The 15,366-nt window shown below is 38.6% G+C and overlaps 1 protein-coding gene across 2 annotated transcripts in view; it reads right to left on the reverse strand.

Annotated features, from left to right (window-relative positions):
- Positions 1-8,985, reverse strand: part of LOC133643294 (cdc42 effector protein 1-like) — a 29,324-nt gene extending 20,339 nt beyond the window's left edge. Inside the window, exon 1 of one of the 2 annotated variants that reach the window (XM_062037778.1) lies at positions 8,893-8,985. In XM_062037778.1, the coding sequence (XP_061893762.1) occupies positions 8,893-8,927 (35 nt within the window). In that variant the 5' untranslated portion in view covers positions 8,928-8,985. The remainder of the gene's footprint in view (positions 1-8,892) is intronic. The other variant, XM_062037780.1, reaches the window with a different exon arrangement.
- Positions 8,986-15,366: the final 6,381 nt, after the last annotated feature.

The raw sequence follows: 15,366 nt of genomic DNA on the forward strand, positions 1-15,366 counted from the left end.
CCAGACTCCTGTTTGTTTGAGATTGTCATTGCTGCCACAAGTGGTGGAAAAGTGTATCACAACTGAGTACCGACATATTTTTTGGGCGGCCTAATCCCCTTCTGCCTTGGAGATGTGCAGTATACTATAATTATTGACTTGTTTAAATTGACAAATGTGCTGTTTTAGCCTGCAATATTCTTCTTACGTATGTCTAGCTTGTGGCTATTGTGTGCTTAGCTGCTAGTAGTACACTGATAGCTTGTTATTTTCACAATTTGGGCTTCAGGCTTCAGTCATTGACTGCAGAAAAAGTGTAGGTTATGTTTAGATCTCTTACACGGTGGACGGCGTGGCGCGGTTGGGAGAGTGGCTGTGCCAGCAACCTGAGGGTTCCTGGTTCAATCCCCACCTTCTACCAACTACGTCACGTCCGTTGTGTCCTTGAGCAAGACACTTCACCCTTGCTCCTGATGGGTGGTGGTTAGGGCCTTGCATGGCAGCTCCCTCCATCAGTGTGTGAATGTGGAAATAGTGTCAAAGCTCTTCGAGTACCTTGAAGGTAGAAAAGCGCTATACAAGTATAACCCATTTACCATTTACCATTACACGTCATCCCCTCAAAACGGAGATGCATAACATGACATTTTGGTCAACTCAAAGTCTTTATGTCACGTCTTGATTGTTTTGATTTTATAGATAGTGCTCCGTTATCGTCTGATTACTTCTACAGACATTTTAAGAATGTGTGTACACTAGAAGGGTTGTAAGCTGTGAGTGTTGGATGAAGTCTGTGACTTATCACCTTGAGCAAGATGCCACTCTTACTGGGCACCTGCTCGGATTAGCACCATTAAACCTTCAAGTAATCTCCGCTTCTCCAACCATTGCAAGCAAAAAATAAAGTAGGTTGTTATTGACGGTGACGGATATTAGGCAAGGTGTAGTGAGATGGCGTAGATCTGAGGAGGCGCTAAAATGAATTCAAACAATCTGCTTCTGGTCCAAGAGAGATTAAGGCCAGCAGGAAGATAAAGACACACATTGCAGTCCAGATAAAACACAACAGGAAGTCTGAAGTGATCTGCACAAAGATGTTTAACAAACACCAGCCTAGTGCAGACAGAACACTGAGATTATAGATCCTGATTTACTGGGGCAATTATTTCCATGTGGTACTGCATGTGGTACTGCATGTGGTACTGCAAGATTCCACGTGGTACTGCATGTGGTACTGCATGTGGCACTGCATGTAGTACTGCAAGATTCCACGTGGTACTGCATGTGGTACTGCATGTGGCACTGCATGTAGTACTGCAAGATTCCATGTGGTACTGCATGTGGTACTGCAAGATTCCACGTGGTACTGCATGTGGTACTGCAAGATTCCACGTGGTACTGCATGTGGTACTGCATGTGGTACTGCATGTGGCACTGCATGTGGTACTGCATGTGGTACTGCAAGATTCCACGTGGTACTGCATGTGGTACTGCAAGATTCCACGTGGTACTGCATGTGGTACTGCATGTGGTACTGCAAGATTCCACATGGTACTGCATGTGGTACTGCAAGATTCCACATGGTACTGCATGTGGTACTGCAAGATTCCACGTGGTACTGCATGTGGTACTGCATGTGGTACTGCAAGATTCCACATGGTACTGCATGTGGTACTGCAAGATTCCACATGGTACTGCATGTGGTACTGCAAGATTCCACGTGGTACTGCAAGATTCCACGTGGTACTTCATGTGGTACTGCATGTGGCACTGCATGTAGTACTGCAAGATTCCACGTGGTACTGCATGTGGTACTGCATGTGGCACTGCATGTAGTACTGCAAGATTCCACATGGTACTGCATGTGGTACTGCAAGATTCCACATGGTACTGCATGTGGTACTGCAAGATTCCACATGGTACTGCATGTGGTACTGCAAGATTCCACGTGGTACTGCAAGATTCCACGTGGTACTTCATGTGGTACTGCATGTGGCACTGCATGTAGTACTGCAAGATTCCACGTGGTACTGCATGTGGCACTGCAAGATTCCACGTGGTACTGCATGTGGTACTGCATGTAGTACTGCAAGATTCCACATGGTACTGCATGTGGTACTGCATGTAGTACTGCAAGATTCCACGTGGTACTGCATGTGGTACTGCATGTGGCACTGCATGTAGTACTGCAAGATTCCACATGGTACTGCATGTGGTACTGCAAGATTCCACGTGGTACTGCATGTGGTACTGCAAGATTCCACGTGGTACTGCATGTAGTACTGCAAGATTCCACGTGGTACTGCATGTAGTACTGCAAGATTCCACGTGGTACTGCATGTAGTACTGCAAGATTCCACATTTACTACATGTGGTACTACAAGATTGGATATGTACTGCAAGATTGCATGTATACTGCAAGATTCCACATTTACTACACGTGGTACTACAAGATTGGATATGTACTGCAAGATTGCATGTAGTACTGCAAGATTCCACATTTACTACATGTGGTACTACAAGATTGGATATGTACTGCAAGATTGCATGTATACTGCAAGATTCCACATTTACTACATGTGGTACTACAAGATTGGATATGTACTGCAAGATTGCAGGTATACTGCAAGATTCCACATTTACTACATGTGGTACTCCAAGTTTGGATATGTACTGCAAGATTGCATGTATACTGCAAGATTCCACATTTACTACATGTGGTACTACAAGATTGGATATGTACTGCAAGATTGCAGGTATACTGCAAGATTCCACATTTACTACATGTGGTACTACAAGATTGGATATGTACTGCAAGATTGCAGGTATACTGCAAGATTCCACATTTACTGCATGTGGTACCACAAGATTGGATATGTACTGCAAGATTGCATGTATACTGCAAGATTCCACATTTACTACATGTGGTACTACAAGATTGGATATGTACTGCAAGATTGCAGGTATACTGCAAGATTCCACATTTACTACATGTGGTACTACAAGATTGGATATGTACTGCAAGATTGCAGGTATACTGCAAGATTCCACATTTACTACATGTGGTACTACAAGATTGGATATGTACTGCAAGATTGCATGTATACTGCAAGATTCCACATTTACTACACGTGGTACTACAAGATTGGATATGTACTGCAAGATTGCATGTATACTGCAAGATTCCACATTTACTACATGTGGTACTACAAGATTGGATATGTACTGCAAGATTGCATGTATACTGCAAGATTCCACATTTACTACATGTAATACTACAAGATTGGATATGTACTGCAAGATTGCATGTATACTGCAAGATTCCACATTTACTACATGTGGTACTACAAGATTGGATATGTACTGCAAGATTGCAGGTATGCTGCAAGATTCCACATTTACTACATGTGGTACCACAAGATTGGATATGTACTGCAAGATTGCAGGTATACTGCAAGATTCCACATTTACTACATGTGGTACTACAAGATTGGATATGTACTGCAAGATTGCAGGTATACTGCAAGATTCCACATTTACTGCACGTGGTACTACAAGATTGGATATGTACTGCAAGATTGCATGTATACTGCAAGATTACACATTTACTACATGTGGTACTACAAGATTGGATATGTACTGCAAGATTGCAGGTATACTGCAAGATTCCACATTTACTACACGTGGTACTACAAGATTGGATATGTACTGCAAGATTGCATGTATACTGCAAGATTCCACATTTACTACATGTGGTACTACAAGATTGGATATGTACTGCAAGATTGCAGGTATACTGCAAGATTCCACATTTACTACATGTAATACTACAAGATTGGATATGTACTGCAAGATTGCATGTATACTGCAAGATTCCACATTTACTACATGTGGTACTACAAGATTGGATATGTACTGCAAGATTGCAGGTATACTGCAAGATTCCACATTTACTACACGTGGTACTACAAGATTGGATATGTACTGCAAGATTGCAGGTATACTGCAAGATTCCACATTTACTACATGTGGTACTACAAGATTCCACGTGGTACTGCATGTGTACTGCAAAGTGGAGAAGGACACAGCTCCACTTGGTCGTCCACAGTGCAGCACCAGCTCAGTGTGGTTTGGGTCAGAAGCATCTGATCATGCATCCTAAATATAACAAAGACGTACTTGGCCTGTTGCAACGTGGCACAACATTTCCTGTCCCATCAAATCCTCGTGGATATGGGCAGTCTTTGGAAAATACTTTTCAAAAGTAATTATAGTTACTTTACCAAAGAATGTATTTACTGTTTAATAAATTATAGAACATTCCAAACTATAAGTTGCTCATTTTTCCCTGCGCTTTGTATCCTGCAGCTTGTAAAACGCTCTTTGCTGACAGCTATGATGCAAATAGTTTAAAAAAAAAACTAAACAAAAACAAGACATTGAAATGGTGTATTATTGTTTGTGCTATGGTGCTATCTTTTGAATGAGTTCGCTCATTTTAGACTCATGCTGTCAACCAGACATGCCGTTTGGTCTTCTGGCAGTCCATAGCGGTTTTACTCTTATGGATTCTTCATTTATAAGTTTTTACAATATAACTAAAAAAAATTCTTACTTACTAAAGCGTTCCAGGTGTGATGTCTGTGGGCATGTTTTTTATGCATATTTGTACGTAATGTAATGAAGCTACTAGCATGGTTAGCATTAGCTAATATGCTAACAGGTTTACAAGTGTCTGTGTTAGTATTATTAACTCACAATGGCATTCTTTTTGTTTTGTTTCACAAATTCCTCAATAAATTCGCCAAAACGTTGCCGTGGAATTATTGAGTCTGTTTAGCTGATTGGAGAGCTAGCTTGCGCAGCTAGTGGGTCCATGACCATGACTTCTGTTTTGTTTGATCAGCCGTTTTACTGCTGTGTTATTTGGAAACAATTAAGGTATATAAATAAACATTTACAGAATATTTCCGTGTGAATAACTCATTTCACAACGTATATATCTGCGGCTTATAGTGAGGTGCGACTAATATATGGAACACACAGTATATTGTTTTCTTCTAAAATTCAGTGGGTGTGGCTTATATACCGGTGCGCTCTATAGTCTGGGAAATCCGGTACTTGATTAGGTAGTGCCAGCTGACTTGGCTCACCAGTCTCCAGGGCCCAGAGACAATTTAGTGTCCAGTGAGGCCTCACATGCATGTTTTTGGGAAGTGGGTGAAAGCTGGAGAAAAGCCACACAAGCACGGGGAAGAACATGCAAAGCTGATGCAGACATGTTCCATTGGAGAGTGGAACTCCGGTCTCCAGACTGGGAGGCAGACGAGCTAACCACCGTCACGCCTGAATAAATATATCATGTTCATGTTGTAAAGACCCTCACTGACAAACTAATATCAGCTTTTTATCTCTGGATCTGCAACAACATTTAATTGCCTTGGCATGTGGAAATTCCCACACATTAATATACTTCTGCTGGACGCACACACACACACACACACACACACACACACACACACACACACACACACACACACACACACACACACACACACACACTGTACAAAAGTAGAAAATGTATTGTGTCAATTCTATTGTGTTCAAATGACTTAACATTTGTACAAGTTCCCAATGATTAGTATGATCTTGTCCAATAAGCTGCTCCATTGTGTGTTGGCATTAAGCAGAGGTGCTAGAGTACTCTTACTTTAGAATGATATGACTCAAGTTAAAGTAAAAAGTAGTTGTCAAAATATCTACTTGACTAAGAATAAGTATGCTGTGAAAATAACTACAAGTATTGAGTAACTTGTGATTGATTTAGTATCTGTTTTTATAGGTCCTTGGACTACAATTGTAGTTGGGGGGTGTGTGTGTGTGTGTGTGTGTGTGTGTGTGTGTGTGTGTGTGTGTGTGTGTGTGTGTGTGTGTGTAAAACATAAAAATCATTTACAATTTACTTCATCATGTTTTCTCTAGTTGTAAGAATAATTCCTGTAAGCTGAAATGTGAACATTTTACTGACACAGATGATAATATAAATGTAATTTTTACTAGCGTGAAAGTAATCATTGGATATTTTATTACTGCTTTTTCTTACGTCATGTGATTTTTTACACTCAGTAAGTTTTCATGCACTAAATTAGTCTGATTTGTCAAATAATTCAGTTTCTTTTATTTTCACAGCTGCATGTGAAGTTGTAGTTTCCATGCTCTTATCTGTAATGTGAGTGATGGCCACATGCAGTGTGCCTCTCCTACACCAGGGGGCGACTGTGCTCATGTCAGCTAGCTTAGATGTTAATACAATAGATGAAGAGAATGCTACATGCTAATAAGGTAGCGCTCGTAACTTTAAAGCACGGGTCTCCAAACTTTTTGACTCAGGGTCCGCATCGGGTTAAAACAATTTGTATATATATGTATGTATATATATATATATATATATATATATATATATATATATATATATATATATATATATATGTATTTTTTCCTTGTGTACTAACTGACTGAAAGAGCGTGCACTAGATGTCACATTGTGGATGGGAAAATGCATATCATTAATTTGAATTATGATTACTTTATTTCCCACTTATATATGTTTTATTTTGCCTCCTTGTAATTGTCTGTGAAGCCTTTGAATTGGCTTGTGTCTGCACCGCACTCGGTAAACAAACCTGCCTTACCTTCCTTTGTTTGCTTACTTTGACACAAACTTTATTGTGGAAAATATCAACTAAAACCTCCAGTTGGACCTTCTTTCATCTCTGATTTGAAAAGACCGTTTACATCTTTGGCAAACTAAATCACAACATTGAGGGAGGGCAGAATAATAAATATAATACGTGCCAGTAATACAAGGGTGTACAAAGTGCAACCTGTTACTTTGTAAAAATGAAATAAAGCGAAACAATTTAATGTTACAATATGTTAAAAGTTAAATATTCAGCATGTGCAAACATTTTTGAGCCTGTAAAAAGAAAACAAATGCTAACTATGCAACGATGTCATTTTCACACTAAATGTATTGCCGTTCCGTGGGAAACACTAATACTGTAAATTCTGGACTTTTTTTCCTTACGCTTTGAACCCTGCAGCTTATAAAACAGTGCAGCTAATTTATGGATTTTTCTTCACTGAAGGCCACAATGTTTTGTGTTCAATAGTTTTCATTAAAAACAAGCAGAGGACTGAAAAGGTGTGTTATTGTTTGTGCTATGGCGCCATCTTTTGGATTAGTTCGCTCACAGCAGGTGTTGCAGGTTAAAAATGTGCTTCCTGTTTTAAATACCTTAAACCGGAAGTAAAACCCTCCATAGCGTTTCTACTTGTATGGATTCTTCATTCATCACTCCAAGCAACATTTGTAAGTTTTACAATATAACTAAAACAATTCTTACTTACTAAAGCGTCCCATGTGTGACGTCTGCGAGAGTGTTTTCATGCGTTTTTGTACCTGCTATCGTAATGTAATCAAGCAGGCTTCGGTAGCATTAGCTAATATGCTAACACGTCTGTGTTAGTATTATTAACTTACAGTACAATGGCATTCTTTTTGTGTTTACACAAATTCCTCAGTAAATTCAGCAAAACGTCAGCATGGAGTTATTGAGTCTGTTTAGCTGATTGGAGAGCTAGCTTGTGCAGCTAGTGGCTCCATGACCATGACTTCTGTTTACAGACACCGTTTGGAAACAATTAAGGTATGTAGATAAACATTTACTAAATACGTCTGTGTAAATAATTAATTTCACAACGTACAGTATATATCTGTTGCTTATATATGGAAACTTTTTTTTTCTAAAATTTAGTGGGTGTGGCTTCTCGTCCAGAAAATGCAGTACTCCTTTTTGTAGAATAAATAGTTCAACTTCACTTCCAGCCACCTCTCATCAGACTTTGAAACTCAAGACTGTAGGAGGAGTCTCCCCTCCTCAAAGAGGGTTAGCAGCATGAAGCTAAATGCTATCAAGTTGACAAATAAGTACATTATGAATGCCAAACTTAAGTACCCTAATTCATCTTTATGGTTTGTTTAAGCTTGGCCGTCACTCACTGGTGTTGCAAACCTTTCTTTTGTCAACAGCAGTGAGAGGAAAGGAGGCCAACTGCAAACATGGCTCAACAAAGGGCAGGCAAGGAAAGGCTTCTCCAAACTTCCACCTAGCAAACATAAACAGCGAGGTGCAGTTCTTGGAACCGCAAAGCGACCGTGCCTCGTCAACTAAGTCGTGTTTGAGTCTTAATGATGTCCTCGCCAACTTGACTTCATTTGGGCACAATCAGTGTGTCCAAACAATCTGATGGAACACAAGTGCAAAACATGCAACACAGTATCAGTACAACACAGCTAGTGAGTGTGCCATACACACTTAGGCTTTGTTTACAAAATGGCTAAACAACAACGCATCTAAAAAAGAGTCAAAACAAGCCCAAGCTACACTTTAATGCAGTGTTTCTCACAAAAATATGTTTCTCAGCCATGGTCGGTGCAGGTACTCACTTGTAATGCACTTTTCCACCACTTGTGGCAGAAGAAGTCTGATGCTAAAGTCAAAGAAAAGTTTGTAAAGCTCCAAAATGATGACTAAAGTGACAAAGCTGTATTTTCATTTGCACTTTAAATGTATTGACAGTATAGGAAATATAAAATAAACAAATATTGCTAATCAGACATTCGTGATTTAAGGCTATATAAGTAAGTAAACAATCACCTTGCAGAAGTGACTTTATTGAACACAAAACTTTGTGACAATATTAAATCGACCTGTTTGCCCACAGAAAAACTCTATTTGAGTACATTTAATATTACACAAGTCACAGATTAGGTGTAGTATCTGATGAAACACAGCTTAGTTGTTCTTGGCCATGCAGGAGTTTTTATCAGTCGTGCAAGGCAGGGCTTACCTTGAGATAAAGTAGGAATCCTTCGCAGGAAGCATGCGTCTTGTCCATGGTCTTCATTCCTGCATGGACCTGGACTCTGCATCTGTGTGGTGCAGCCGCACTCTGACTCTGCTGCTGGCAGGACCAGTGAGAGGAAGAGAGGGAGGAGGGAGGCCAGGACGGGTGGGAGGAAACTGTTCTACAGTTAGAAGTGGAAGTTTGAATGAAATATTCTACAGTTAGAAGTGGAAGTTTGAATGAAATGTTCTACTGTTAGAAATGGAAGTTTGAATGAAATTGTTCTACTGTTAGAAATGGAAGTTTGAATGAAATGTTCTACAGTTAGAAGTGGAAGTTTGAATGAAATGTTCTACAGTTAGAAGTGGAAGTTTGAATGAAATTGTTCTACAGTTAAAAATGGAAGTTTGAATGAAATTTTCCTAGTTAGAAATGGAAGTTTGAATGAAATTGTTCTACAGTTAGAAGTGGAAGTTTGAATGAAATATTCTACAGTTAGAAGTGGAAGTTTGAATGAAATGTTCTACTGTTAGAAATGGAAGTTTGAATGAAATTGTTCTACTGTTAGAAATGGAAGTTTGACTGAAATGTTCTACAGTTAGAAGTGGAAGTTTGAATGAAATGTTCTACAGTTAGAAGTGGAAGTTTGAATGAAATGTTCTACAGTTAGAAGTGGAAGTTTGAATGAAATTGTTCTACAGTTAAAAATGGAAGTTTGAATGAAATTTTCCTAGTTAGAAATGGAAGTTTGAATGAAATTGTTCTACAGTTAGAAGTGGAAGTTTGAATGAAATGTTCTACAGTTAGAAGTGGAAGTTTGAATGAAATGTTCTACTGTTAGAAATGGAAGTTTGAATGAAATTGTTCTACTGTTAGAAATGGAAGTTTGAATGAAATGTTCTACAGTTAGAAGTGGAAGTTTGAATGAAATGTTCTACAGTTAGAAGTGGAAGTTTGAATGAAATTGTTCTACAGTTAAAAATGGAAGTTTGAATGAAATTTTCCTAGTTAGAAATGGAAGTTTGAATGAAATTGTTCTACAGTTAGAAGTGGAAGTTTGAATGAAATATTCTACAGTTAGAAGTGGAAGTTTGAATGAAATGTTCTACTGTTAGAAATGGAAGTTTGAATGAAATTGTTCTACTGTTAGAAATGGAAGTTTGACTGAAATGTTCTACAGTTAGAAGTGGAAGTTTGAATGAAATGTTCTACAGTTAGAAGTGGAAGTTTGAATGAAATGTTCTACAGTTAGAAGTGGAAGTTTGAATGAAATTGTTCTACAGTTAAAAATGGAAGTTTGAATGAAATTTTCCTAGTTAGAAATGGAAGTTTGAATGAAATTGTTCTACAGTTAGAAGTGGAAGTTTGAATGAAATGTTCTACAGTTAGAAGTGGAAGTTTGAATGAAATGTTCTACTGTTAGAAATGGAAGTTTGAATGAAATTGTTCTACTGTTAGAAATGGAAGTTTGAATGAAATGTTCTACAGTTAGAAGTGGAAGTTTGAATGAAATGTTCTACAGTTAGAAGTGGAAGTTTGAATGAAATATTCTACAGTTAGAAGTGGAAGTTTGAATGAAATGTTCTACTGTTAGAAATGGAAGTTTGAATGAAATTGTTCTACTGTTAGAAATGGAAGTTTGAATGAAATGTTCTACAGTTAGAAGTGGAAGTTTGAATGAAATGTTCTACAGTTAGAAGTGGAAGTTTGAATGAAATGTTCTACAGTTAGAAGTGGAAGTTTGAATGAAATATTCTACAGTTAGAAGTGGAAGTTTGAATGAAATGTTCTACTGTTAGAAATGGAAGTTTGAATGAAATTGTTCTACTGTTAGAAATGGAAGTTTGAATGAAATGTTCTACAGTTAGAAGTGGAAGTTTGAATGAAATGTTCTACAGTTAGAAGTGGAAGTTTGAATGAAATTGTTCTACAGTTAAAAATGGAAGTTTGAATGAAATTTTCCTAGTTAGAAATGGAAGTTTGAATGAAATTGTTCTACAGTTAGAAGTGGAAGTTTGAATGAAATGTTCTACAGTTAGAAGTGGAAGTTTGAATGAAATGTTCTACTGTTAGAAATGGAAGTTTGAATGAAATTGTTCTACTGTTAGAAATGGAAGTTTGAATGAAATGTTCTACAGTTAGAAGTGGAAGTTTGAATGAAATGTTCTACAGTTAGAAGTGGAAGTTTGAATGAAATGTTCTACAGTTAGAAGTGGAAGTTTGAATGAAATTGTTCTACAGTTAGAAGTGGAAGTTTGAATGAAATGTTCTACAGTTAGAAGTGGAAGTTTGAATGAAATTGTTCTACAGTTAAAAATGGAAGTTTGAATGAAATTTTCCTAGTTAGAAATGGAAGTTTGAATGAAATTGTTCTACAGTTAGAAGTGGAAGTTTGAATGAAATGTTCTACAGTTAGAAGTGGAAGTTTGAATGAAATGTTCTACTGTTAGAAATGGAAGTTTGAATGAAATTGTTCTACTGTTAGAAATGGAAGTTTGAATGAAATGTTCTACAGTTAGAAGTGGAAGTTTGAATGAAATGTTCTACAGTTAGAAGTGGAAGTTTGAATGAAATGTTCTACAGTTAGAAGTGGAAGTTTGAATGAAATTGTTCTACAGTTAAAAATGGAAGTTTGAATGAAATTTTCCTAGTTAGAAATGGAAGTTTGAATGAAATTGTTCTACAGTTAGAAGTGGAAGTTTGAATGAAATGTTCTACAGTTAGAAGTGGAAGTTTGAATGAAATGTTCTACAGTTAGAAGTGGAAGTTTGAATGAAATTGTTCTACAGTTAAAAATGGAAGTTTGAATGTAATTTTCCTAGTTAGAAATGGAAGTTTGAATGAAATTGTTCTACAGTTAGAAGTGGAAGTTTGAATGAAATTGTTCTAGTTAGAAATGGAAGTTTGAATGAAATTGTTCTACAGTTAGAAGTGGAAGTTTGAATGAAATTGTTCTACAGTTAGAAGTGGAAGTTTGAATGAAATTGTTCTACAGTTAGAAGTGGAAGTTTGAATGAAATTGTTCTACAGTTACAAGTGGAAGTTTGAATGAAATTGTTCTACAGTTACAAGTGGAAGTTTGAATGAAATTGTTCTACAGTTACAAGTGGAAGTTTGAATGAAATTGTTCTAGTTAGAAATGGAAGTTTGAATGAAATTGTTCTACAGTTACAAGTGGAAGTTTGAATGAAATTGTTCTACAGTTAAAAATGGAAGTTTGAATGAAATTGTTCTACGGTTAGAAGTGGAAGTTTGAATGAGATTGTTCTACTATTAGAAGTGGAAGTGTTCAATGACAAAGGGACATCCCACACCCCGGATTGTAAATAATTCATTGTATATACTCTGATGATTATCTTGTGTGATGACTGTATTATGAAAATAGTATATATCTGTATCATGATGAATCAATTTAAGTGCAATTTAAGTGGACCCCGACTTAAACAAGTTGAAAAACTTATTGGGGTGTTACCATTTAGTGGTCAATTGTACGGAATATGTACTTCACTGTGCAACCTACTAATAAAAGTTTCAATCAATCAATCAAATTGAAAAGGTCAGATTTAGGTAGATGCATGAATGTGTCCACAAAGGTGCAGTAGGTTCAGTTTCACTATTCTAACAGTTTGCGTGTGTGTGTGTGTGTGTGTGTGTGTGTGTGTGTGTGTGTGTGTGTGTGTGTGTGTGTGTGTGTGTGTGTGTGTGTGTGTGTGTGTGTGTGTGTGTGTGTGTGTGTGTGTGTGTGTGTGTGTGTGTGTGGATTACACAACATGTATGTTGGGTAATATTTGTCATTTAATTTTTTTTTCATTCATTTTCATTTATTTATTTATTTATTTCAGGCAATGACATAAAAAGTATAAAGTTGACAACACATAATAATATAAATGAATATAGTGCAAAAGGTAATGTACAGTATGTAATGCATGATTGTCCAGTTTTGCCTGAAAGGGAGTGCGAAGAAGATAATTGATTTAATCCCACCCCCAGTTCTCCATTCAGTGATTATTCACGTCCGTTGTGTCCTTGGGCAAGACACTTCACCCTTGCTCCTGATGGCTGCTGGTTAGCGCCTTGCATGGCAGCTCCCGCCATCAGTGTGTGAATGTGTGAATGTGGAAATAGTGTCAAAGCGCTTTGAGTACCATGAAGGTAGAAAAGCGCTATACAAGTATAACCCATTTATCATTTATTTATTTATTCACATGAGTTCACTGTTATTTTGTTCAAGGATTATAATACAGATGTTGTATCATAGTGGCATTACCACAAGTAACAATCATTATTACACTGTAACAATCATTTGTATCAACAATGTAGGAATAATGAATATACCAACAATGGTAATAGACAACATAGCAATAATGGTAATAGACAACATAGCAATAATGGTAATAGACAACATAGCAATAATGGTAATAGACAACATAGCAATAATGGTAATAGACAACATAGCAATAATGGTAATAGACAACATAGCAACAATGGTAATAGACAACATAGCAACAATGGTAATAGACAACATAGCAATAATGGTAATAGACAACATAGCAACAATGGTAATAGACAACATAGCAATAATGGTAATAGACAACATAGCAATAATGGTAATAGACAACATAGCAACAATGGTAATAGACAACATAGCAACAATGGTAATAGACAACATAGCAATAATGGTAATAGACAACATAGCAATAATGGTAGTAGACAACATAGCAACAATGGTAATAGACAACATAGCAACAATGGTAATAGACAACATAGCAATAATGGTAATAGACAACATAGCAATAATGGTAATAGACAACATAGCAATAATGGTAATAGACAACATAGCAATAATGGTAATAGACAACATAGCAATAATGGTAGTAGACAACATAGCAACAATGGTAATAGACAACATAGCAACAATGGTAATAGACAACATAGCAATAATGGTAATAGACAACATAGCAATAATGGTAATAGACAACATAGCAATAATGGTAAGGAAACATTGAGCACATGTTAACACTTTGAGACAGAGTACAACAGCAGGTCAAATTAAAGAGCCTCATCTCTATATTTGAACCAGACCTCATGTTTGTATAAAAGTTTGAATCCATTAATAGTTTGGCATTGCTTGTGTTGTAAGTATGACACTCTGTTCTTCTTAGGTGTGTATACGGCAGGCTTGTGCACATTTCCACATTAGGAATATCAATTAATCAAGTAATTAAAAAAAAACAACTCACATTTTTATTTTTTTATTTATTTTTTGAAGTATTCATTTTATTTTAATTTATTTTTTAAAATGTATATTGTGTTAATATATTTTTACTTGGATTTATATTCTTATTTATTTGATTTACTTTTTAAAACATTTTAAATATACATGTGTATATATATCTGTGGAGGGGGGCGTGGTCCGCGGGCCTGCCCGCGGACCACAGCGGTGTGTGTAAGGACCGGCCTCGAAGTCAGCGGCAGGTGAGTAGATTGCCCAGCTGGAGCTTGTTATCTAATCACCTGTCGCCCTTATTAGCAGCAGCCGGGGCGAGAGACGTGGTTGGAGTTGGAGCCAGAGAGACACACACGTCAGAGACAAATATATATTGCTGGAAAGCAAGCCTACCCCCAGGGTGTTTATGCCAAATAAAGCCTTGATTCAAACTCTACCGGGCTCCCGAAGATCTGTCGGCCAGGAGAACCCACCACAGGAGGGCGACCTCCACATTTTGGCGCCTAAATGTACCTGACCGAAGATGGAAGCCGACTCCCTGGCAGCATTAGCGTGGATTCTCGCGGCCAGTCGTCAACAGTTAGAGGCGCTCCAACTCCAGCTGGCCCAGCAGACCCAAATTCTGCAATCGATGGCGGGCCGGGTCGGAGCGGCACAGCCGACATCAGCGGCCGTCTCCATTTCAAGCATGGGGGAGACAGAGGACCTCCAGGACTTTATAGACACTTTTGAGGCCACGGCGGCGGCGTGCGGATGGAATGGGGCGCAGCAGGCAGCGCTTAGGCTACCGGCGGCCTCCCGCATGTGCTTCCCAGACCTAAGGCGGGCGGTGCTGGACCGGACCGTCTGCACCGCCGAGGACCACCGACGCCGGTTCCAGACGCTTCTTGCCTGAGGCCGGAGGACCGCCCATTTGTGTCGGGGCAGCGGCTGCGGGACGCGGCGACGGGCTGGCTGCAGCCGCGCGACAATAACAGCCGAGTGGTGGAACTTGTTGCCCTGGAACAGTTCCTGGAGGCCATCCTGGCACGGACATGGCCTTGGTAAGGTACCACCACCCACGAGACCTGGCAGCTGCAGTGATGTTGGCGGAGGACCACCTGGCGGTGCATCGCGAGGCACGGAGGGAGGAGAGGACCGCGCAGGCGGCCAAACGCCCAGCACCGGTGCCGCGCACGCAGCGAGAGGAGGCGGTGCCGCAACTGACTCTTTTTCTTTTTCTGCTACCCAGAGCCTGACGCGCCACAGGC

The sequence above is a fragment of the Entelurus aequoreus genome, linkage group LG26 (genome assembly GCF_033978785.1).
Source record: "Entelurus aequoreus isolate RoL-2023_Sb linkage group LG26, RoL_Eaeq_v1.1, whole genome shotgun sequence".
NCBI lineage: Eukaryota > Metazoa > Chordata > Actinopteri > Syngnathiformes > Syngnathidae > Entelurus > Entelurus aequoreus.